The following is a 25828-nucleotide window of genomic DNA, read 5'->3' as shown; positions in this document are numbered from 1 at the left end:
ATTGCAAAATTGCAAATCATTCTGAGACTAGAATTTATTTAGATTTGTGAGGAAGCGTAGCACTGAGCTTGAGTCTCTGCTGCTTCCAGCCCTCTTTCTAAATAATTCAATTGTCTCTCATTGTTCTCTTCAACTGTTCCTTCCTGGTGATCCCCCAGAGTCGAAGGAAGCGACACAGCCGTCCACGAGTGTATTTGCAGCAACACTATGTGCTTGTGCATCATGTTCCATCTTGTATTTTTCTCACATGTTGCGCCACACTTAGGGAATTGCGTTGGTCCAGCACCACAAGCAGCTTTTTTTGCCAAGTTGGTCCTCTTCATTGTGGTGCCAAGTTGAAGCCAGTGCTGAGGGAGCCGGGGCTGGACTCTGTGAGAAGCTGCTGTTTGATGTGCCATCCGTGGCCTCGAGCCATGAAGTGGAGGGGAAGTTATGCACAACAGCCATGGCCTGAATCTGCTCTACTCATAACTCTGTTAGTGTCTATTTAGTGTACTATTTTTTGTTCTTGCTAACAGATACAATAGAATAGAAAAACAACTATCCAGGTTAACTTTTCTTTGTGTGTAAAATCTATATAGGCATGTTAAGTTTGGACAGATGTAATCTCTGTAACGAGGTGTCTGCAATTCAGAATCTGTAGGTAGCAGATTTTGGTATCAGAAGCATTCTGGTTTCCAACTTGAACTGACCAATCACGTTTGAGCAACAGGTAAACATGAAACAAAAAATACACAAAGATGGCAAGACTGTTATCCATATTCAAACAATAATACTAATAATAACTTTATGAGCAGGTTCAATGTTATAATGTTAAACATTACCGTGAGCATTAGAGGCCGGTATCATCATCATCATCATCATCATCATTATCTTCTTCTTCTTCTTCTTCTTCTTCTTCTTCTTCTTCTTCTTCTTCTTCTGCTTCTGCTACTACGACTACGACTACGACTACTACGACTACTGCGACTACGACTATTTCTTCCTGGTTAATGGTAGGTGGTAATTGGCGTTGAGGATGTATTACTGTCCCCTCTACGAGCATATCGATGGTTAAATTATATCAAGGATTTATCTAACATTTGTTGTATCTCTAATGAGGAAAATGTTCTTAGAGATAATTAGCGTTATCGTTTTATTGCCCAGCCCTACCCCAGAGGCTTATCATTGTCAAGCTGATAGTTGATGAGTTCCGAGATAGGGATAGATGGGTTTAGGATCAAGTCCAAAACTTGGGACCCATAACGACCTTAAATACCAACTTGTCACTTTATAACAAGAAACTTGTCTTGGAGGGTCGATCATATCACTGCTTTCTGCACAGATGGTCCTGACAGTTAAACAAGCTCTTGCTGGCGGGGGAGAAACAAGTCACATGTGTCCCAGTTTGTTGTGTTGCAGTTTTCATCATTCTACAGTATACTGCTGAGGAAGGATATAAGCCTAAACCATCAGGGCAGATCCACTCCTGTACATCAAGCAGTACATCAAAACTTTTTCCTTCCTTCAAGTGCGTTAGTGAGTCTGAGGCTAGTTGTCTCATTCATTACAAGGCCTTTGATGTTGCTGTCATATTGGTCCACCGTTCCTCTGCAGCAGCTCCCAGGAGAACTGTAAGTGATCGATCTATAAGGAACATATATAAGAGGATAAAACTTATTAACTACATAAGAGGCTAATCGAGGGAAGGCACAGCAAAAGACCCCTTCAGTGCTGAAACCCACCCGCATTTCTACTCAGGTTGAAATTGCCTTAGGATGAAATCAATTTGTCGCTAGTATATTGTAGCATTGCACTTATTGATTTTTCCGGTGCACTCTCTGCGAGTGGTGAATGGACTCTCTGGATTTCAGGGGACTGGAGGATGGAGTGGAGGAGGACTCAGGCTGAGCAGGGATAGGACTCCCTCCGATGCACCTTTCAATCAAGCTTAGCTAAGTTATCCTCATGAATATGAAATATAAGGCACAGTTGAGCTGAGGAAAGTTGAGGATTGGTGTGTGTGTGTGCACAGAGTGTATAGGAGTGAATAAGAAATGAAAAAGAATCTTTGCATATGTGTGGAAAGTTTAGTAGTGTTGTTTGTTTGATATTACTTTGTGGGGACAAAAATATATTTAAAGAGCTACATGGTGAGGACTCATCTCCCATTTGAAAACAAAAAGCTGGTCACTGGACTCCATTTTTAGGGCTTTGCTGCAAAGAGAAGCTTCAAATAAGTACTTCTCTCTACCTTTTCTCCCCACAGCCAAGCAAGAAAAAGGTTAAACAGAACCGCCTCCTGACATTTTCAAAGTTCCTAATCTGTATTTTGATGCACGCTGACCTGCAGTGTCTTCCTTCCTGCTTAGGCAAACATTTTCAGCACTTCCGTCTGGATTCACATGAACCCCGGGCAGCTTCTGTGCTTTCACATGGTAATTACAGCCTGCTTCCCTGGCAAAATAATAACAGCCTCAATAAGGAGCACAACACAGATGAGCTTTCTGATTTAACGCATTTTACTGCCCCCCTCCCTTCCTTTCCCTCATTTCATCCAGTATTTTTTTTTTTTCAGATTTGTTTTGTGTTGTTGATTCATTTTTCTAACCACCCTACGCCTGCACTGCGTCTGTCCAAAATGAAGCATCCAATCTGAGGCCCCATCTGCTGAATGATCCTCTCTCGTCGCATGCATGTACACAAGCCTGTGTTTTACGCCAAGGCGTTATCCACTCCTTCATGGCCCATCTGCTCTCTCTTTATCTACCCCGTTTTCTTTCTTCCATCTCTTTATCCCTCTTTCCTTGGCGCTGTGTCTCTCATCATATTTTAGTTGGCTGTCTTGATTTGTTACATTGATGCCTTTTACACAAACGCATGCATTGTAATGTTTGTACTATTTTGTACAGTATGCAACATCAGTTGGAGCACAGTCCTACAGTGTTCTCCAAAGTCTGCAATTGCTTGATGGGCAAATCTCAGTGCATGTACGCTATCATCTGCTGCACGTGTCCTGTTGGACGCACAAAGGAAGCAGAGAAAGAATGAGATGGAATGGGGCAAGGTGAAAGGGACGATTTGAGTCAGTGTGTTTCCCCCAGACAAGGGAGTACTGAGAGGGGGGCATAAAATTGCTGCCTTCTTCTGATCCCCGAGACTTCCATTCAACGTCTAACGACTAGGAAAAGAAAGAGCAATTCTGCCACAGGAGGCAGGCGAGATTGGTTCAGCGCACGTCACCAGAATTTAGTCCAGCCTCTAGCCTGGCAGCCCACAGACCTCAGGTCTCCTTCAATTGTGTGTCTAATTGATTACTTCCCATGCAATTACTCCCGTGTCACACTCAATATTTCACTGCTCCAGGAAGGGGGCAAGAGGGACTTTCTTTTTGAAGGACGACATTCATATTGTCACATTTGTGAGCCCCTAATGTGGATCGTGAGGAGGCACATGTTAAATTGGAGTCCGGAACGGGCCATCAGTGGCGGTTGGTGCTAATTGATTGCTCTGTAATACTACTGTGTGACAGAGATAGTGAGACTATTAGAGCCGATGGTTGGGGTTTTTGCCAGGGGAACAACAGGGCTGAATTTAAAAGTTTCTTTAAGCAGTTTTGTTTATCTGTGCGCTGCACAGAGCTAACATAGCAAAACACTATTAACTTCACACTCTCAGTTAAAGGCTTGGTATTTCTTCACCTTTGGCTATCTTGGCCCATGATGGCCCCGGGTTTCCCAGAACACAAATCAAGAATCATTTTCTATAATTTTACATTTTTTATAATTGTTTTTCAATTACTTCCATATTTTACTTCCCCTTTTCAATGTAAAATGTAACCTTGTCAATTCACTGAATTGCTTCAGGTCCATCTGTATATTTAGCTAACAGCATTTCCTGTTCCTTTCGGGTACAGTATTGCTTTTTTATGCATTGTAATTTATTGTTATCTTTAATAGTGCAATGTGTGGATATTTTATAAGCAGAAAATAACTGGGCTTTATGAAATATTAATGGACAACAACAGCACAACCTGCTACGAGAAAGGAGAAATAATAATACAAAACAGATCTTTGCCAATTAAAGTGTGTGTGTGTGTGTGTGTGTGTGTGTTTGTGTGTCTGTCTTTGTATCTTTGGCTGTGCATGTTGCATACATTAAATTACTGGACTAAAGTTTTTGTTCAAAATTCCCTTGTGTCAAACCACACTCCCTTTTCCCATATACATGGTAACAGACTTACTTACTAATTTTAAACAACCATTAAAGTAACAATTATTGTCTACTTCATTTTCCCCATAAAACTCAGATAATCCCCTTGGCCTTTCCCTTGCCCAGATGCAGAGCACAGGAGACTATAAGAACAGTTTGTATAAAAGGTAAAAGGCCTTTAGAAACTACAAATAAAATGAGTTAAGAGGACAAACAGAAGAATTAAAGATGTAGCATTTTGAGTAATGGATGGGGGATTGGAGGGCATTGTAATAACACCAAGTATATGGTTGTTACTATTACTGATACTAATACCAATACTAATACCAATACTGATACTAATACTAATACTAGTACTTATACTAATACTTATACTAATACTAATAAGGCAGCCTGGATATAGCCTGAAATTGTCTCCATATGGTGCAATTCAGGTCCTCTGTACTGATTTCATTAATTTCGTCATCAAGGGAGGAATGAAATCACCCCTCAGGTCAGTCACAACCTAGCTCTTATATTACAATGCCTTTAGATGTCCTTACATTTTTTACAATGACAAGAAATGTCTGATTGATTACTACAATCTTTGTAATGTCCATATTTGCTGTTTGCTGTATAGTTGATACCATGCAAGGATGTAGAGAACAAAGAACATGTAGCTCCTATGAAGTAACTTAACCAGGACCTACTATACTTATTCTTAGCTTTATATGTGCATTTGGGGTTTCTACTAGAACGTGTTTCCATACTTTAATTATTAAAAACACTTTATTTTTCTCATACTATTTGTACTGAAACACCTGTATTCATCGTTGTGAGAAGGCTCAGTTTTTGCAGATATTCTACATCTTGGTGTCTCTGCACTGACACTGCAGCCGGGGAACAGAGTACAGCAGTACTTTCTACTGTAAAAATCACTAGTAAAAGATTCCAAACAAAACTGGACATCTTACTGTAGAAATATGATCCAAAATCAGGGAGAAATTTACAATATTGGTAACCAAGTTTACAGGTTTCCCTAATGCTAGCCTGTAGCTACATGTAGCAGTGTAGACTATTTGCAATAACATGCTTAGAGCAGATGACCATATCAAGAAATCTGTCACAATCTGATGTTATCTTTCAGCCAAAGTACAAAAAAAAACCCCATTTGAAACAGAGTATTCTACAAATACTCACCTCATTATTTAAAACCTTGGCCATATTTAATATGAACCCCAGACATTGTCACTACTGTCATTACATATATATGACTGAAAATAAAGAAAAGCATAATAGTTCCCAGAGAACATGTTGAGAAAATGACACAGATGAAGAGACAGTACAATACTTTTTTATTACCATATCTGATCTTTCAACTTGTGAAATATGTACATTTCAAACACAATGAAAACATGGAGACTATTTGAAAAAATATGCTTAATGTTTTTATACATCTTCCAAGTAAGTCACATTTTCTGTGCAGTTTGTCAGCAGGTTAATTGAGAAAACCTCTTCATGAAACTTAGTCTAAACGTCCAGGATGGGCCAAGGAAAAACTCATTAAATTATGGAGCAGATTGAATCATGGGGTGAACACAAAAAATATTTTTTACTTTGGTCAACATTGTGAGGAAGGGCATTTGGCCTTGGTGCAGGTCTGCACTTTAAGACACCATTGTAGTTTTAGAAGTTATTCACATATAAGGAGCTGTTATCTTTTTCTGTTTTGGGGCCAATTTATGTCTTTGTCTTTTATGCATGCAATGCTTGTGTGTGAATACATCAATGTAGCGCTCATACTGTATGTGCTCTATGTGCCTGTTTCCAATAAATTATTCACATTGCCTAAGCCCATGATTGCATTAGAGACCAACGTAGAAGGACTGTAACATCCCCGCTGATTAGAAATATTGTCCAGCCCAAGCCTCCACCTCTGCCTCACCTTTCGTCAGCTAGAGAAATATCCAGTCTTGCCAAAACATGACTACATACCCTTTATTACCAATTTGCCTTCCAAACTGAACCTCTACGGCCTGCTGGAAGGGAGAGTCGACTTTCACCTCATTAAAAGTTAAAGTAGGCGTGGAAGGAATTTTAATGCCAATTAATAATCAAAACACAGTCCTCTTCTCTTTTCCTCCAATATTTCCATCCCCTCAGGCTATGGCTAAGATCAGGCTAAGATCTGCTATGATGTAGATGTAAAACTGGCTCCAACAGACCAACAGGACGCTGTTCACTTAGTTGAAATCTTGTCAGAATTCTACACTGTTGTGTAAGCAGAGAGCAGGGGACAGAATGAGTGTTAATATGTCTTATTAAGGATGTGTGCTGGGGATTCATTTATCTATAGGTTATGTAAATTACCATGTGTTTCTCAGCTACTTGAACTGTGCAATGTTTTAAAGCAGACACTTGTTAGTGTTAAAAGAAGGTAGAAGGCAGATTTATTAGTCATTTTTTAAATAAAGTTTAAAAAACAAAATTTAATTTTTCCTTGATCCTGCTACATCTTTGGAGTTGAAGGATGAGTTGATTAAAATCACCAGCTACTATGAAAATTCCATCTGGTTCTTTCGGCATGTTGCTGGTGGTGGCATCATTCATTTCCTGCAGTGCATTTTTTGAATTTGCTTCAGAGTCTTATGTCCTTATGGCTCCCAACAAGATCAGTCTATCTTGTGCATTAGCTTGAACCAGAATGTTAGGGGTTAACCATGTCTGTGTGAAGATGTGTGCAGGGCAGTCTCTGATTTCCCGTTGTGAGTCTCAATCACATTTCATCCACTTTTCTTGTGACCGGTCATTAGCCAGAGGAAGGTAGAGGAACAGCTCTCCAAGTCCAAATCAGGTCAGCCTCGCCCTGATGCCGGCTTTCCTCCCTCTCTTCATCTGTTTTGTTCATCCCCTCTGGTCTGACTGGCCGCTAGGCGTATGCCATCAGTGGGAATCCTCCGACGGTCTGCTGCATTCAGTCCAAAATCCACAAAACTTTTCCCAATGTTGATAAGTGCTTCTCTATCGTAGAAAAGTCTTGCTTCAGCAGAAGGGCCCCAGGATTGAAAAAAAAAGAAAAAAAGAGGGAAAAAGTAGGAAGGATTTGAGGAGCTACAGGCTGCTGCATTTACATCTGCTGCCGTCGTCGTAGCATTGTGGTGGTAAGGCTGGGTGCCGCTACTCAACACCTTTAAGGTATCAACCTAAATAACCAAATAGTATCAAAATGTCTGCATACCTGTATTTGATCCTTTTTGCACTGTGGGCCTGAACCTGTTGGATCGGCAGACTTTCTTTTAACCATCTCCAGGGCTGCTATACTCCTGGGAAATGCTCATTCTGCTCAGTAAGAATGAGCTACCACAATGCCATCCAGCACAATGCCATTAAATGATCCCAACAAACTCACACCAACACCAAAATGGCTCGACTCTGTTGGTAAACCTGTTGATGAAAAGCCGTTTGATGCCAACAGTTAGCCCTGTCACTTTATGTGCAGCTGGATGGACTCTCAACTTTCCCTTGTGCAAAGCTACCCACACTCAGCAGCATGTGCAGTTTCAATTTCTGTCACCAAACGTCACTGTCAATGTCTAACAGCATTGGTGGGTTGTTTTAAGAGAGGATAACATGCTCATTCTCTCTCTCTCTCTCTCTGTCTCATTCTTTCTCTCTCTCTCTCTCTCTCTCTCTCTCTCCAGTCTGATAATTGAGGTTTTAACATATACACACCACTCCATTCACATAATGGATATCAAATGAAGTACTCTATTGGTATTGGTATCACTTTAAAGGTATTGGTGTCGGTACCGGTAAGTCGTAATTTTTTAACAATACCCAGCCCTAGAAATAAGTATGCAGTAACTCTTTTACTGTGTTTATATGGAATTGTTAAACTTAGTGAAAAAGGCACTGCGTACTTTTCCTCACAGCCTGTCCATGTCTGCTCTGCACTAACACAACACTGGCTTTCCTTAGCTGTTGTCATTTCTAAACTCTGGTGGTTTCAACAGACCTGCTCTACATCTATGCGCCTGTTTAAACTATTTCTTCTTATCTAGATAAACTTTGATTCATGCAAACATCTAGCATCTTTTTGTGAAACTTGTACTTTGCAACAATTTTGCATAGTATCAAAACCTAATGCTACAGTGGTGGTGTTAACGCTGCTTTGTCATTCAGACAACCGGATGTGGACAAACACTGCTCAAATACAAATACATACAAACAACAAATGAGGGCCTCTCCCTTTTTTATGTTAGAATGTCCTTGTTAGTCCAGTCTGTGCTGTATCTACTCCTTTCTATTCATTATTCTGTTTTTGTAAGTTCTGACACAGATATGATTGCAGATTCAAAACAAACACTGTGATTGTCATGTTCAGTTTCTGTCATTGACTGGCTGTCACTGCGGCTTTACCATGTCAGTGCATGGCTGTGCAGCCTTGACATGCAGTTCTTACTTTGATTGTGAGGGCCAGACTGTGTTTCAGACAGGTCTTTGATGTCAGAGGCGCTCAGTGCTCATCTCAGAGGAAGAGCAAAATGAGTGGAAAAGCAAATAAAATAGGAGCTGACTGGCAGCTCGGTGGGTCTCAAAAGCCACTGAGGAAAATGTCACTTTCTATCAGCTTAGTTATGATGCCTAAATGGACACCTGTGGACTCCAGGTGATAAAAAGCTTTCACTGTTGAAGGTGTGAGATGTTCAACATCAATTTTAGCAAGTTTGGAAATCAGTGTCAGTGTGTTTGTAGGCTTTGTTCTTGTAGTTTTTTGTTTGCCTTCATTTTGGTCAACCATTTTGACAAGTTGCAGAATGTGTTGCTTTACAAAAACACTAGAGTTTGGGTCTGCGAAAGTGGTTCATCTTTGAATCATTCAGCATATCTTATATGCTAATAAGATTTAAGTACATATTTAAACAGTTGGATAAAAGGCCTGTGATTTTCAGCTTCAACTGCCAATTGTGCTTTCCACAAGTTTAAAAGAAGCAGTGCTCCCAAAACCAATTTAATAACCTTGCCTTAGTGCCGACACACACATAAACACAGAGATCACCCTCCAATGCTACGACTCCTCCCCTTTCTCCCCTGGCAGCTTAATAATTAATATGCTTATTTTTTGCCTCCTAGGCTGAGGCCTTGGGTAAGTAGAGCAGCTATTGATGGGGGCAGCGGTGGGTAATGGGACATGAAAAGGACTTTTCTGTTCATCTCAGGTCCCCATGGAGATATCGTGGGGGTTACTCTATGCAACACCAGGCGTGACTTCACCATTTTTAAGCGTTTCCTGACTTCTCTGCCACCTCTCTATGGTACATTTATTGTTGTGGTGCTAAAAAGATCTGGCTTCCATCTACACTGTTTTCTCTGAAGCTCTGTGTTAGTTTCCTCCACATCTACCAGGTGTTGCCTCTTTGATAATGTCATATTCAGTTTTTTATGACAGTCTGTTATAGCAACAACCAGGCTGGGAGGCACATTTTATTGCCCATACACAGACGTTAGTTTGGTCATGGATGTGGTCTGAAAGCATTTGCTCCACAGTAGTGTTCAGAGACAGTGTAATGCTGGCTGACACACTGGGTGGGCAGTCTTACCTTGAAAACACTGAAGCAAATAAAACAGCAAGAAATTCAAGTGTTTTGGCAAAAAGTTAGCCAACATTATCCTTTGATATTATCAAGACTTGAGAGACAAAGATATGGTAGTTCATGCAAGAAAGTACAAATCAATGGCAGACAATGAAAAGACACTGTGGTGGTGAAGCTTTGCTTTGCATCCACAATTTGAGCTATTGTTTATTGCTGCTTTGTCATTGAAGCAGTTTCTATCTTGAGTGATAATAGACCATTTGCAAACACATCGTGTCTTGGTTCATTGGTATTTACATTTTTGTGTTGTTAAAAACTGAGTGTGACCTTTTGGGGAATATATTAACAGGTATATAAGCAACATACAGTACAGCTATTTGATATCAGCCATTATTTATGACTTCACATAAAAAAATATGTTATCCCTGCTGATGCACATATTGGTTTTACTTTTTTCTTACAAATTAGGAATTTCATTTATTAGCAGTAAAGTCGTAAGGGTGGCAATTCCCAGTCACATCTTCAGCCATGGCATGAAATACTCAGGTCCCGCTTTTAAAAGAGCTATTGCTGTAATGCACTACATTTACTATCACTTGCACAGAGCTCAATCTGCACCTTCCACTACCTAATAACACCTATAACACTACCTAATACTAATAACCTGAGGCAGGTTAGGCTTCTGAGGCATCATCTCAATATGGTGTTCCTGTTTGTCCCTGGTGCATGCACTCTAAGGTCCAGATTATGTGTAGAAAAATTTTTTAACCTCTTGAGAAGGAATGACAAGCCGGCCATGACAGAGGTTAGAGGCACAGGGATTGTTAAATATATGGATATTGGCACACATTTTCCAACATTCTGTCCTGCAATCAATTTATAGTTGCAAAAAAGTGCAAGTAATAGTTGAGTATTATGAAGAATTGATTTTTTGATTTTTTTTTCCCTATTTTGGCAATGCCAAAACAGCATTGTCATTTTACAGTTCCTTGACTTCTGACCTTCAGATATCTGAATGAAAATGGGTTGTATGGCTACTCATGGGTCTCTTCTTTACAGCAACCCCAGGTGTTGCTAGTCCCGTGCAGTTTTTTGCTGCCATTTGATTTCTAATCAAGACAATCTGGTAAGAATTGTCAAACCTTGTCAATATAGACTTCATAACTATTTTGAAAAGCAAATTAGTGGAATTGAAAACATATGATTAACAAACCTAATTAATCCTGATAAACTATTGAAATTCTGCAGTTAATTGTGATTAAAAAAATAATTGTTTGTCAACCCTAGTTTTATCCTGTTAGTGAAAAGGTGGATGGCAAAGTTCCAAAATTGTTACGGTCTAGAATACGCAATCAAAAATCTCACTTTTTAGTAAATTCCTGTGGGAATGAGAAAGCTTAACAACTTTGCCTCAGCTGTCCTTGCCTGTCTCCTGGTCTCCCAGGTATTGAATTAGTGACTGATAACAAGTCCAACCTGCCTACCCCTAACGATTTATCATGAGTATGATATTAAAATAACAAATTTAGACGATATGCAGCTCAGGCTAAGGTGCATGCTTTCTAATTGCTTTGTAGTTTCATTTTAAATATGCTCTACAGTCTTCTGGGTGGACTTATCCACCTTGGCTGATTCAAGTGCTCTGTGAACAAAGTGAAAGCCATGGCCTGCAGTGTGTTACTGAATGTCTCAGTAGACCTGGAAAAACAAGGCCTCAATGACGTGTTGTTGCCTAAGCAAATAATACACTGACTGAAGCCAGCTTCCTCTGTGGTAAAACTGACATACTTGGTATGCTTGTGGTAGGATATGCTCTCTCTCCTCTTTTTTCCATCGTTCCTTCTCTTTCTCTCTGCCTCCCTCAGACCCTGTTTTTGTTTTGCCCATTCCAGAGAGCGTGGCTCATTTTAATTCAGCTGGCAGGCTGATCACACATCAGCCTTGATAAGCTAAGTGGCCCTCAGCAGCAGCAATTGAAGGTCCTTTTACTCTTTTTTAATCACTCACTTGTCTGTCCTCCTTGCTAATCTTTTCTGTCTTACTTTTCTGTCTCTTTCCTCATTTGTTTTCATGGTTTTGTTTTTCTTTGTTGCTTGTAGATTTGTCTTATCTCAAGGTATTGTAATATGATTTCCTCCTCCTCCGCCTTGCCCATAAAGCTCAGATTACCAGGGTTTTATCACAGTTTAAGTTGAAAATAAGCAAGGCTGCCCCCCCTCCCTCCACAAACATTCTGTCATGATTTTATTTTTTCCTCGTCTCATCTTTAAGCAGATGCTTTGCCTTGCTCGGCTATAATTCCATAATCCCCAAATCTCAGCCATTTTTCATAAAGACTCATAGGAAACAATTGTGTGAGGGATGGGCCAAATTTAATCAGCAGCCTGTGAATGCAATTATCTTGGCAGAGGACAGGCGTATGTTTGGGGGATGGGGGCAATGGCCGACGCCCTCATGCCATCTTCTATATCCCAGCAAAGATGTCAGGATTTCTCCTTCAAAGTGACAGAGGACAAAAAGGACACGTTATTTCTAAGATAGAACGAGTCAGTTTTAAAGATGGATCATTAGCAAAACATGTTTTCCTATTGTCAGCTTTAATCCAATCCATTATTATTAAGTTCTGTAATTTTTAATGAAATTTCCATATTTTAAGTTTGATATGAGCCACTGGCAGAGTACTAAGAACAATGTTCACTCTCTGGCCAAAGTCACTGGTAGATGAAAAAATCCACCAATCCACTGGCCAAAATAATAAATTGCCTTTTTGTTCCTTTTTTGTTTATATGTCACTTTCAGTACATTTTATCACACTAATAATGTATTATGCTGAATTCAAACTTAAAAAAGAGGCCAGAACAAAATCTAAAACAAAATAATACATAGAAAAGCTCATCACCACATCCTGAGCGTGTGAATAGGTTACCTCTGGTAAGCAGTGATGCAGTATCAATGTCCAACACGTTTTCATCCCAACTTGTCACATAGTGCCGCCCTATCAGCGGTGCATCTACTCATGATGTTTTAGGTATCCTTCTGTGTCATCTGTTCACACTCTGGGATGTTGTTACAGTGATGTCATCAAATGCACATGATTAGAAGAAGCAGCATGGTCCTTATGTTTACACAACAGTGAGGACTGTCATGATGGTTAGGATAATGCAACAGACCTAAGTTTAGGCAAAAGAGGCACATGGTAAAGTGTTGACAAAAAACTCACACATTCACATGGGCAGGGAACTCTGTACTCCCAAACGAAAGTCAGTTGTTTGTGAGGCCCATCCACTTCCCCACCAGCCTTATAAGTGCACTTGCGGTCCTTATATTATGTAGTAACTGGCAGCATTATTACCTGATGCTGTCCTTCAGCATTTCTTGCACACCCAACCGACCGCATTCTCAAGTGACGGCACCCGTGCACATCGCATGTGAATGTGCCTGGTGCCATCAGACTGTCCACCAGCATGTGATAACAACGCCACCATATGTCTAGAGCTTTCAGAATGAAAGATGAGAAGAAGTGGAGCTATGTGGTGTTGATGACAAAGTAAAGGCAAAAAAAGAGTTTGCTGTCTTGGTTCCAATGATATGGCCTACTTGTTATATTTATTTACCTTCATAAGTAGGCACGTAATGCCAGCTAGCAGCAGCCGGTCGCCAAGTGACAGTTTCATGGATCATCTGTTGTCTCGCTAGTAGCACTCAAGTTGGTGTCAGGTGCACTGCAACTGTGTGTGTGTGTGTGTGTGTGTGTGTGTGTGTGTGTGTGTGTGTGTGTGTGTGTGTGTGTGTTTGTTTGTTTGTTTGTGTAAGTGACACAGACAGCAAAGGAGCAGTTCAGGAGCAGCAGCTGCCACAATCTACCAGCATTTGGTGCTTGGCGGTTGTTAATTTTGGGCCCTGACTAAGAGTGAGTGGTATTTTGCTCCACACAAAAGACACAACCAGAAACAGTTCTTATTGCTGTATCAAGAGAAACAGCAGGTGAGTTTTGATTTATATTGTCAGATAATTCCAGATAAGTTTGTATCTTAAAACTTATTCCGTTCGACCAATACCTTATACCTTTTTACCTAACATCATTTTTATACTCATGCCAACTGCTGCTGTGCATCCAGGTATTTATTTCTTCTTCTGTCCCCTGAAAGACAACCATTTCTATTATATCCTTCTTTTCCATTTTTTGCTTCTGTGTTATCCACAGCCTTTACAACCTTCAAGAGGGTTTATTATCTTCTCCACTGTCATTTAAAAAAATATATTAATATAGTTTTTTATTTTATTTTTATTTTTTTACTTTCAGTGTCACTTATTTTAAACTGCCTTTAGAGGAGATTTTGCAACTTGTTTTCCATCCAAACACTTGACTGCCAGACAGGCAAAAATAGAGCTTAGAAAAGAGGCCTTGGTTAAGTAAGAGTTTCAAATTGAATGGGTTTTTTTTTTTTTTTTACATTGAGATGGAAGAGGTTGCTCATTACCCTGCAGAATTGCACAGTGTTAACATGGCGCTGCACATGGGATGCTGCCCGCTGCTGTGGCCACTCAGACATAAATGTCAGTCACCCTGGTAAAATTAAATGTGCATTTAATATGTGAGACTTGTGTGTCTCCACATACATATTCAAACACACAGGCAAACGCACAATATACATACTACTGAACGCATATACACGCAAAAACACATTTATAGCTGTGTCTTTCTCTCTGTTCAATCTTTTTTTTTTCTTTCATCACAGTTTTATTTTAATTTTCCAACATGGTGCCATCCAGTTGTTTTGGTCTTCTCTGAGCTTTTCTCCCCATAAACCGTTGCCAGTGCATTTCGTTCTTCTACCAATCCATCAGTATGAGACACACTCACACACACACACACACACACACACACACACACACACACACACACACACAAACACACTCACACACAGCCCACGCTGCTGCTCTTGACCGCAGTGTGTTCAGAGACAGTCAAATCCCAGCACTGCCATCTCTCTGGTGAACCTCTCACGCAGCGCTTTTATGTAGTCGAATTAATGCAGTTGTTCTTTTCAGGTCAATAGTTAAACACATAAAAGTGCAATTACATTTGAATGGGTACCACCATTTCGCTTGGGGACTGCGTTAACAGTGTTAAAACTGCGTGCTGTTCGTGTGGGAGGTGCTCTATCTGTTGACCTTAAAGGAGATATGAAGTTTGTGATGCATCCTGCCAGACATTTCTCTCTACAGAACTTGTATTAAGATATTCACTGACTAATGACATTGAATTGGTCCTTTTATTATATCCTATCTATTGAAAGGTAGACGGATAAGGGAGCGTTACACTTGTCAAGACTGCATCAATATAAAACTGTGCATTAGTCTGTCTGTGTTGCTCCAAAAGAGAAAGGGGCCTTTTTGATGACATAGCCCATATGAGCCTTGAAGGTTAGTTCTGAGTCAAAGGTGATATCAAGATTTCTTGCCTAATAGGGCTTGTGTGACTTAAAATTTTCCATCATGGCTCCAGTTCCATGATGAGATCCTGAAACCCCTCTCCCAAAACGATACTGATGACTTTTTTGGCAGTGATGGCATTTTTACAAGCTTTTGGCCACGCCCTACTAAAGAGTGTGCCATATATTAGGCAGTCAGAAGAGGTTGTAAAGTGACTAAACACCAGAGTGAAATTTGCAACAGACAGCCTTATAGGACATGCATGCTTGGGATATGCAGAGAATGGATAAAAATAACTCAAGAAATAACAAAGGGCATGGATAGGACCACTATGAAATTAAATCATGAATTTCATAAATAGAATTGAGTCATGAAATGCTCTTAATGAGCTTGGTTTTATTTCCCCTTTTCTTATTGTGATTAATAAATATGTAGCCTATCATTTCAACTTTGAAAATGATTTGAATGAAAATTAATGCTTGTTTTTTACACACAAAATATCACCACTTGGACTGACCATGCAGCGGAGCCTAACTTATTCTGATATAGTTTAACTCTCAGAATTATTTTTTGGTACCGGTGACCCCACTCCTCACGCACACATGGAATTTTTTTAAATTGTTTGCGTGCTGGAGGTACAATATTGTTTTATGTGCAGAGTGAAGATAGTTAAACATTTAACCTGCTAGCTAGCAGGAGAAAATTTCACTGTCAAAAAGTCTAAGGAGGAAAGTTGACAGCGTAAATAGGGAATTCCCTGAAGAATGGAAAGACAAGTATGCTTTCATCCTACCTGGTTTCCTGAAAGTAAAGCTGGTGTGTCTTATCTGCAGTGCAGCTGTTGCTACGAGCAACGAATATAATGTTAGATGGCAAGTCAATGGATGGCATCATTGCCTCCGTGAAACAGGTGCCCCTTTTTGCTAAATCCGCTACTCACTGCATAGACGCGCTGTGGAATTCTGTGCACAGGGCCAATTACTTTTCCCTAGCTAGTGCATAGCTCAGTGTAATCCATGTAGTTTGTTTTTTTACAGTAACTATTCGGCTATTCGTCAGATCGTTGCATCACTGTAACATTTACTTAAGATTCAGCTTTTTTGTGCAGATTTTGGTGTCAGTGTTTTTCATAAACACAAACTAAATCACCTTTGTTCACAAATGTTGCACCGTGGCCTACAGTCACATAAGTAAAATAACAGTTGAATGATTTACTGAACTGGTGATATTTTTTTCATATCACACATCGCATGTTACTATTTCAGCACCAGGCGCTGTTCACTACAGTGCAGCCCACCATGTCTGTCTCTGTCATTCACTCTCACTCTCAACATGGATAAAAGTATCGTTAGCATTCTTTAGACGGGGATAGATTCTCTATTTCAACATTACAGCCTATTTGTGGGACTGTCAGTCCGATATTGTAAAAAAAATTAAAATAAAAAATAAATCATCAAAATTATCAAAATAATCTGACGGGCCAGATATAATGTCTGGAGGGCCAATGTTGGCCCACTGGCCGGATGTTGCTGACCACTGTTGTAAAGCATAGGTGTTGCTATGCTTGTTGCCCCTCCGCTGCCTCATTGGGTTGGCAAGTTAGCATTAGTAGGTGAGTCCATAGATATTTGATCATTGTGGAGTAAGACTTGCATTTTGTACAAAGTTGACGGACAGCCTTGTCTTTGTTTGTTACTTTTCCATCTACAGTGTAGAACAAGCTTGGGCAGTATCTAATAATTCATACCATCATACCTTTTTGAAATTTTGCTGGGGTATATGGCGGCAAAAGCAGAGACTGAGCTCTGGTGGTGCGTGCTGTGCATTACGTTCAGTGAGTTTAACACAAAGAGGAGCACTAGTCTTTATAACGGTATTAGAAAAAATACCTCTGGGATTGCTATATACCCCGGTATTTTATAAGGCTGCGCTACGGCCAAGGCCTAGTGTAGATGCTCCGATGATATGATTGTTCACTTAGGATAGCTTTGCTTACCAATGCCCTCCCTTCTCAGTTAACAAGTTTAGTTTAGTCTGATAGGGTAAGAGGGCACACAAGGCTAAGCTGAGAGTGCCCTGTGGTGGATCACAAGGCAAAGTTCCTTAAAAATGTCTCAACTGTCTGCTGCACTTATAGGAAATAAATGAACCATCTGTTGCCCTTAAAGACTGTATATTTAGAATATGAACAAGTCATTACAATATGACAATTAACTAATTTAAAAAAAACAAACAGTCGAATTGCAAATAAAAAGTGATAGGTAAGGATATGTACAAGTGTATTTAATTTTGTTGAGCCTCGGACCCTTTAAGTAATAATTCATGTAAGTCCTGGTTGATCCTTAAGATGTTTTGATGGAATTCAGAAAGGTATATCTCAAATACTCCATAAAAGACCATCACTTGTGATGAAATTGTGTGTCATCAACATAGCTGTGGACAGAGGTGACATGTGTCTTGATGACATATTTAGATTGTTAAACCTTAAATTCAATTTTCACACTGTGAAATGAGTTGAACAATGTCACTTGTAGCTCTGAAGGAAGTTACCCAAAGAGTTTGATCCATACTTATGACTACAAATCAATATATACTGTCCTCAGTATCAGTTCTGATCATTCATTCTTTAAAGTCTGCCTCTTGTGACTCCACCAACTTTATACAAATGCAGTATAAGATTTAGAAGTAGTGGTCCAAGGACTGACTCTTTTGACTCTTATTTTGACAAAAAACATAAATGTAAAAGAAAATGTTTTAAAAGCCAATATATTGCCTTTAGACAGTTTAAAATATATTTCTGAATTTATGCTCTGCATGTAATTGCATGCATGTGACTGGGTTGGTACATTTTTCTGCTATATTCAACAGGGCAAAATACGTCCATATGTATAGAAGGGAGGATCTGAGAGAAAATTTTGCAAAGCTTTATCATACATACATACATACATAGTACATAGAAACTATGTGTGCACGCACACACACACACACACACACACACACACAGTTCACTCTCTGTATGGACAGACATTCTAATGTTCTTTCTATTCTTTTTCCACGCCCATACGCACACAAATGTACAAGGCAGATTTATGCACCCATGCATTTTTCCTCTTTTCTTGTCTTTTACCTAGATGCAAGCACACACAGATAGACACATACACCTCACATCTGGGATCTGCAAGCATTTTCTTGGCAACAGTGGGGACTGGAGGGCAAGGATGGAACTGTGTAGCAGCAGATGATGGATGGCAGGGGAGATCACCTATTTGTAGAGCAAAGGCAGAGATTTGCTGTCCTGACATCTCCTGTCGGCAACCGAGCAACTCAGAGCACAGTGATTGACGCAGGGCTGTGTGGCAACATGAGCAGCGTCTGGAAACTAAGAAAATGTCTTCTTCTAAAGTTTATTGTTGGTTGTTTATCAGTGCTGTGTTAAGTGTGTGTTGTTCAGTGGGGGTGCTGAAGATGCATTAAGAGGCTGTGGCCTCTGGAGTGGCTCAGTTTCCTGAAGTAGTTCCATTTGCTAATTCATGCATCATCTATTCAACCTTTGCACCCATATTTAAGACACTGTTTACATTTCTTTCTTTCTTTCTTTCTTTGTTACTTTTTTCCCAGTAATCATCTATCAAGACAGATGAACAGATGCACTGATGGATGATGAAAACAGATGTCATTCATTCTCCCATCATCCAACAGCCATCACAGCCAGTCTTTAATTTCCCCAGTCATGACTCACTCATTATTCCATTTATTTATTTTTTTTTGTTGTACAGGATGTGGTCCAGTTCAGTCAGCAGCCCGGAGTGTTTTATTTTCCAGGTGCACTCTGTGTCTGTCAGAGTACACGGAGACACTCTGTTCATGCTTTTTTTAAGCCTCCGTTTCAAACTATATTGCTACTGATTATCGTATATTCTTCTTCTGATGCTGGGTAATGAATGGAGTCATTATGCAACAGCAGCATAGCTCTTGAGCTTTTCCCAGTGCATAGTTTTCTGTTATCTGCCACTGAAGCAGTCCGATAAAGTGTCTTTCTCAAGCTAGCAGAGTACAGTGGTGCTGACATTTCAAACCCACATTTCCCCAAATCTTGTAGGGATTCGAATTAGTGACCCACAGGTTACAAGGCCACTGATGAAGCTAGCTGTTAATTAATTGACGCTCAAGACGCATATATTAATGAGGGCCTCATTACTGCCAGCCTCGAGCCAAGTTTGTGTGTGTATGAATATGTTTTTTGGCTATGCTTCTTTCTACATGTGAACTGTATGTGTGCACTCATCTCTTATTTTTGGTATTTCTGTGATTCTGTCTGTTGAGTGCATCCTAGCAACAGCTTCAGCCTTTCACTGCAGGATCTGTGCCCTAGCATTTAGCCTCTTTGACCCAAAATGCATCCTCATGTTCCCGCAGAGTTTCTCCCCTCTGTTCCACTGAGCTGATAGCAGCGCTGAGCCGAAACCAAGTTGAAGCTCTTGGAGTCAATGAGACAGTACAGTGGAGACATAGGGTAAAATCCCCAGTCCTGCTGCTAGAGGAAGGAGGAACTCATCTGTCACTCTGATTGAATACCTGTCTATCAGCTGTATTTGCCTGACTGTTTGAGTGTCTTTCTTAATCTCTTGCTGCCTTTCTGTCTTTCTAACTACTGTCCAGCTGACTATGTTTCCTCTTACTTATCATGTCGGCTTGTTTATCTCCATGTTTAAGTGTATCCAGCCTCCCAAAGAGGGACTTAAGTTAAGATATCGGGTGAATGTGTTTTCTTGTATGTTCTGATGGCAGCAGTTCAGCACATGGATCTTTGTCAATATACAGAATAAACACTATTGGAGATATTAAGTATCGCAGTTCTCCAACACTCGAGTGAGTCAACCATTTATTGTGCGCTTCCATTGTCCTACATATTTCTTCATTAAACAATCCACACAACACTTATTAGTTCACTCTCACAAACTCATTAATATGGCATTTTTTTCTGATCATTGGTTTGCAATTTGCCTCCCAGTCTTAATCAAACTCATCCCCACACAGCAATAAAGAAAAAAAATCACAACAAGCACTAACCATCAAAATAATTGCCTGCATACATTTGTTCTGCCTCCCTGAATTTCATATTGTTTTCCTCCAATGGTCATGCGGCCTGATATTGAAGATTGTTGTGCCTTTTGAAGCCATACACCCATTCAGAGATGCTTGGAGTTGCTCTGGGGACAAAGCAGGAGGGGAGGGGGTAGTTTAGAAACACATGCTGTAGCTACGTGAAGAAACTAATTAAGACATCTTCTCTACCCACTAAACAATCAACATCAGGATTTAACCATTGATCTCCCCCTGGCCACTAACAGCACATCCAGCAAATGTGCAAGCCAGGCATTTACTTGTAATGAAAGCAAAGCCTGCATGAGTTTTGCATGTTATTTTAGATTTTGTAATGTAACAATAATTAACAAAACAACATTATATGTTGTTTTGTTAATTATTTATGTCTTGGGGACAGAGGCCATGGGAAATACTGAAACAGTCCCAAGCAAAGCACCAGCAATTAAGTTATTATCCAGCGTTTGGAGCTTGGCCATGTCACGCTGTAGATAAGTGTGTTGTGTGTGCAGCACATGTCAAAATGCACCATGTGTGCAAGATGGTGGAGCCCTCTGGATGGTGGTTGAGGGTCACTTGTTGTGACAGTGTTTCACAGAGAGTGTTTTATTTTTCATTATACAATGTGTTTGAGAGTGTGAATGCAGCTCACGTCCGACTGGAATTAGTGGAAACGCCTTGTCTCACTTGTTTACCACCCACAAGAATCCTGGCAATTGTTTTCTTTGGCTAACTTGTCACTTAATTCAACTCTTTTGTTTACATTTCCAAATTAGAAAACTGGAAAAAATGTAGTTCTATCGATGTGGCATGCTGATGAGTATGGCTTAGGTTTATGGATGTGAGGACACATTTCTCTGACTGATTAATGATTGACAGCATGCCGAAAGTCCACTGTCGCTTGAAAATATTCAAACTTAGAATAAAGCAGCTCAGTCAGCAGAAGAAAATGTTGCCTTGAACCACAGATACATTACATTTTTATATTTTTTGTGAATCATATTAATGTTTCTAATGTGTCTTAGTTCTGATCACAAGTGTATGAGCTGACTTTGTCACTGGGAGATGGAGGGGAAGGTGGATGTCCTGAGATCTAGGCAAGACTGCTGTGAAGCTGCAGACTGCTGGTCGAGAGCAACAGACAACAAAACAGGTTGTATTAGCAAGACATCAGCTGCATTTTTAGCGACATTGTGCCCCCAAGACCGGGTACTTTTATAGACACATCAGTGGCATTTCCAGTGGCATAGTGCCACCAAAACTGGATATTTTTTCAGTGCCAATTTCAGCAGCAATTGTGCCATCAAAAAGAGTGCGTGTGCCAGCAAGACATTGGCGGCCTTTCCAGTGGCAATGGTACCACCCAAACCAATGTATTATAGCAAGACATCTGTGACATTTCCAGGAGTGATTGTGTTACCATGTTTTTAGTGCCTAAAGATAACCACACGTGAACTACAGGGTTGTTGAAGTTTAAAAGTATGTAAAGTTTCAACATAGCCACTATATAGTAACATACAAATTTTACATATCTGTGGTTTGCAGAGATGTACGCTGCCAACATCATCATTCATCCATCATTCTAATGTGCTTTCTCTTCTTTTTCAACGCATGCTTGCTAATGTTCAATTTTTACCATGAAGTCTTTTGCAGGGGAGCAAGCCTTGCCTTTGGTTTGCGTGTGTAAGCACCACAGTGTTCAAATGAAAGATGTTTGCCATAACTTTCAAGTAACTGTTTTGTGAAATTTACTCGGACTCGGAAAATCCTTGACGAATACGGCAATAACTTGGTCACAAATAGATTAAGATCGTGGCTGCATTTTTACTAATCGTTGAGTGAAGGAATCAGTTTTAAAATGATCACGTTCAGATCACTTTAAAACTGCCTCTGTATGTCTCCATCTTACATTTTTCCTCAGGATGTCAAGCATTGAGGCTAACTCAGAGACAGACAGGTCGCTTGAATCTATGTGCTTTATTTACATATAAATTACTTGGACATTTATTCATTTATTCAACATTATACAAAGGAAAGGAATTTCAAAGCCCATTGGAACCTGTGAGTACTGTGGAGAAATATGTCTTGGATATGTTTACACCTAAATTTGACATATTTTGGCTCCAGTTACGATCCCACCAGCCAGTATGAAGGTGAATGCTCAGGAGGAAGTACTGGTATCTTGCCTAACCAGGGTCTAGATGTCCTGCTGGCGTTTTTGTCATAATAACTGCTTTGCTTTGTCTGTTGGTTTGTCCATCGCCCTACTTTGCCAGCAGCATCTTATTGTGCAAACAATTTGAATTTGAGACGCGGCCTCCTCCTAGCCGAGCGATATCCCTCCTGTGGTGAGAGGCAGGATTAATTTCTCTCCCTAACTCCCACCGCACATGCAGAAAGATAGAGAGGGAGAGCTGAGGTTGGAGGGGAATGGGGGCTGGTGGAGGTAATACCACCACCACCTATTATCCAAGGAGTATCATTTAATCGGGCCTTTGTGGGACGATATTGTATTTGGCTGTTTCAGTGTGGTGCTGGCGGGGCGCCTCGTGTATGATTATGTGTCTCATCGGTTTCAGCCCTGTGTCAGTAATCTGTTTGTAGTGAGATAGAGAACACACAAGCTCTGTAAATAATGCAAATCTGCTACTGGGCTTCACTTTCTCTTTCTTTCCTGCCATCCATCTCTCTGTGGCTTTCTTTCTCCAGTCTTTATTTGTCTCTCTTTCTTTCTGTTTCCCACTCTTCCTCACATAAAAAGTCAGGATTAGGCATTCTCTAAACTCCTGCACAACAATAATCGAAACCACCTTCCATGTCCGATCATTCAACAGACTTGTGTGCGTGTGTGACGAAATGAATCAATCCTCTGGCAATCATTGGTTTGAAAAGCTGATTCATATTCTGATGGCAAGATACTGTATGACAAATTTTTTGCCACCTTGATGAAATATAAAATTACAAACTTGCTGTGGCTGCTGTCCCTTACTGGGGCTTAAATCTCAGACGGGCTTGGTGTTGTGATGGTAGCGAGGCATAATTGATCCTGTCTGCCCGTAGCGTGGGAATAGAACAATGGGAAAAACAACGAAATGGGAAAAGATCAGAGGTTGTAATAACTGCAATATGACACGGCTTTGTCCTGGCTGCCTCAGGAGAATAACCGTCATCAGATGTGTGTGTGTGTCCCACACCCCAACCCTGCTCTTGCCCTCAGATGGGAAGAAAATGATAATGTGCCTATTCAATCGAGTGATTCATGATTTTGATTTGAACATGCAGTGTCTGGCCATGTCAGTTGCTAATTATAAAATGATAGGGGCACAAAGCTGGCAATTAAATATCACATCAGGAGCTTGGTAGAAGGATTGCTGAATTAGGTGTATCCTCCAGGCAACGGTTTGGTACACAGTAGGTCCTGTGTGTATCTGAATTGACTCAGTGCTCTTTTTGTTCTTCACAGAGATCCTGAGTGGAGGCGTGTATGTTGACCAGAACAAGTTCCTGTGTCATGCAGACACAATCCATTGGCAGGACATTGTAAAAAACCCTCGGATCCATCCTGTGGTGGTGCCCACCAACAGCAGCGTCACATGTGAGTAACACAACACACACAAATGTAGAGGACAAACAGACAGCACTTTACTCAAACCTTTCTGTAACAAAGTTTTACTGTTGCTCCACACTTGTGTTTAAACTCATTCACGCTTGAATCTGTACATTCAAATCACAGTCTAATCTACTGAACACTGAGAAGCAGGTTAGGCTTGATAGAGTTCTCACAGATTTAGCATTGCAGTTCAGTTTGATTCATTTCAGTTTAATACGTGTTTATTGTACCTGGATGGCAATTCTATTGCAGCATAAATTATTGTGCAGCATTGGAGGTTTTATGATGAACTATATAAGAAAATATTAAATACATGCAGCACAAGCAAAGGTATTGCCTTTTTTATACCATACATTTTTCTTCCCCCATTACCCACAATGCAACTCAACCACCCACAGTTTGGTTGTAAACTGGCATTATGTGTTAGCAGCTCAATTAAACTTGAGACACTAGCCACAAGTAAAGATGAGCAGGGGGTTACAGAAGTGAGGTCACCTCACCTCTCACTATCTCCAAACCCCTGAGTCACAACCAGCTCTCAATTCATGAGATTTTGCACAGCTCCCTCTGAAGTTTACCTTTAATTTTACTCACTTTATTATAGCCTAAACCTTTTTTTTTAATTTTCAGTAGAACTCTCAGAGACCAGCCTGTAAACAGCCTTTGATTTGTAAAATCAAACACTTTAATTGCCTTGCTCAATAGCACTTGGTGGAAATGACTTTGGGCAACTGCTGCTCTTTAACTTTCTCTATCAATATTTACCCTGTAACCTTCAGGTCTTAACATCAGTTCTACCAAATGGGTGTTTTTAATTGGCTCTGATTCTTTTTTCACCTCAAACAGTGAAACCTTGTATGATGTTTTCTTATTAAGTAAGACTGATACGTACAGTGAGCGAGTATGATCCCCATTGTAGTGGGGAGCAGCTTCGCAGCCAGACAAAGCTGTGCTCCTGGCTAAAGGGGGAGCAGCTACTGTTGTGTATGGAGCTCTCCACCTCCTGCGAGAGCTCCGACTGCAGGTCAAAGGAAACATCAAGCCAGATCTGGGTCTGCCTGCGATGGGCTGCACTGATGTTTGATATAGAGGCATCAGTATTAAATTAAGACTTTTTCATAACTGATAAAATCTCCTTGTGGTTTCATTAAATTGCAGTCAAGTCCTATGTTGTGGTACACCTGATTGATGCCTACTACACTGGAGTACAGTGTAATGGCATACTGTGTCAGGGTACGGTACATAGTGCTTACACTAATCACAGGAACTGGACATTCCAGTCAGGTGTTTTCAGATCCAGGCCCGTGACACTTATGTGAAAGCCCCTTTAATTTGTCTTACACGCCATTTCATGTATTTCTTAGAGAGTTGTGGTGGTAAACGAGGATAGCTCATGACAACACGTGACTCAATTCCATTAAACAATCTTGATTAAAAGCATAGTCAGCTCTACCTGAAGGATCCTGGAACTCAGATGTACAGGACTCTGAGCAGACTCAGTTATCCTGTCACAAAGCAGTGTGGGCTGGTAAATTGTGACAAGAAAAATGGTCCAAAGGAGACCCCACATCTCAACCTGCTCCATTCACAACAAGTGACCAAGTGTGAGCAGCAAAACATTGTCATCACAAAACCACCCCTTGACCCCATTCTGTCAATCCGTTTACCATAACAATCCACACTGACTGCTTGCTCACATCATATTCATTTCCCGCTGTAGCCATCTGGCCGATGTGTTATTAGATGTTTAGAATTATGAAGGGATTTATTTGGATAAAATAAACACATTTGATCTGTCAGGCGGTAAGGGGGAGAGGGTGGTTGAGATGGTTGTTAGTGAGGTTAAGATGCATTAAATCACCTCTTTTGACCCTTTTCTGTTTATCCATCGACTTAACCTCTTAACACGCTGCTT

General features: G+C 40.4%; 1 protein-coding gene across 2 annotated transcripts in view; it reads left to right on the top strand.

The window, feature by feature from the left end:
• erbb4b (erb-b2 receptor tyrosine kinase 4b) overlaps nt 1–25828 on the top strand; it is a 381424-nt gene that overhangs the window by 217682 nt on the left and 137914 nt on the right. For both annotated transcript variants that reach the window (XM_088083126.1, XM_042495287.2), the window contains exon 4: nt 23767–23898. In XM_088083126.1, coding sequence (XP_087939252.1) covers nt 23767–23898 — 132 coding nt within the window. The remainder of the gene's footprint in view (nt 1–23766; nt 23899–25828) is intronic.

The sequence above is a fragment of the Plectropomus leopardus genome, chromosome 10 (genome assembly GCF_026936395.1).
Source record: "Plectropomus leopardus strain MGB_pleo_1.0 chromosome 10, ASM2693639v1, whole genome shotgun sequence".
NCBI lineage: Eukaryota > Metazoa > Chordata > Actinopteri > Perciformes > Serranidae > Plectropomus > Plectropomus leopardus.
Note: the sequence above shows the minus strand (reverse complement) of the source record. Positions and strands in the feature narration are given on the sequence as shown.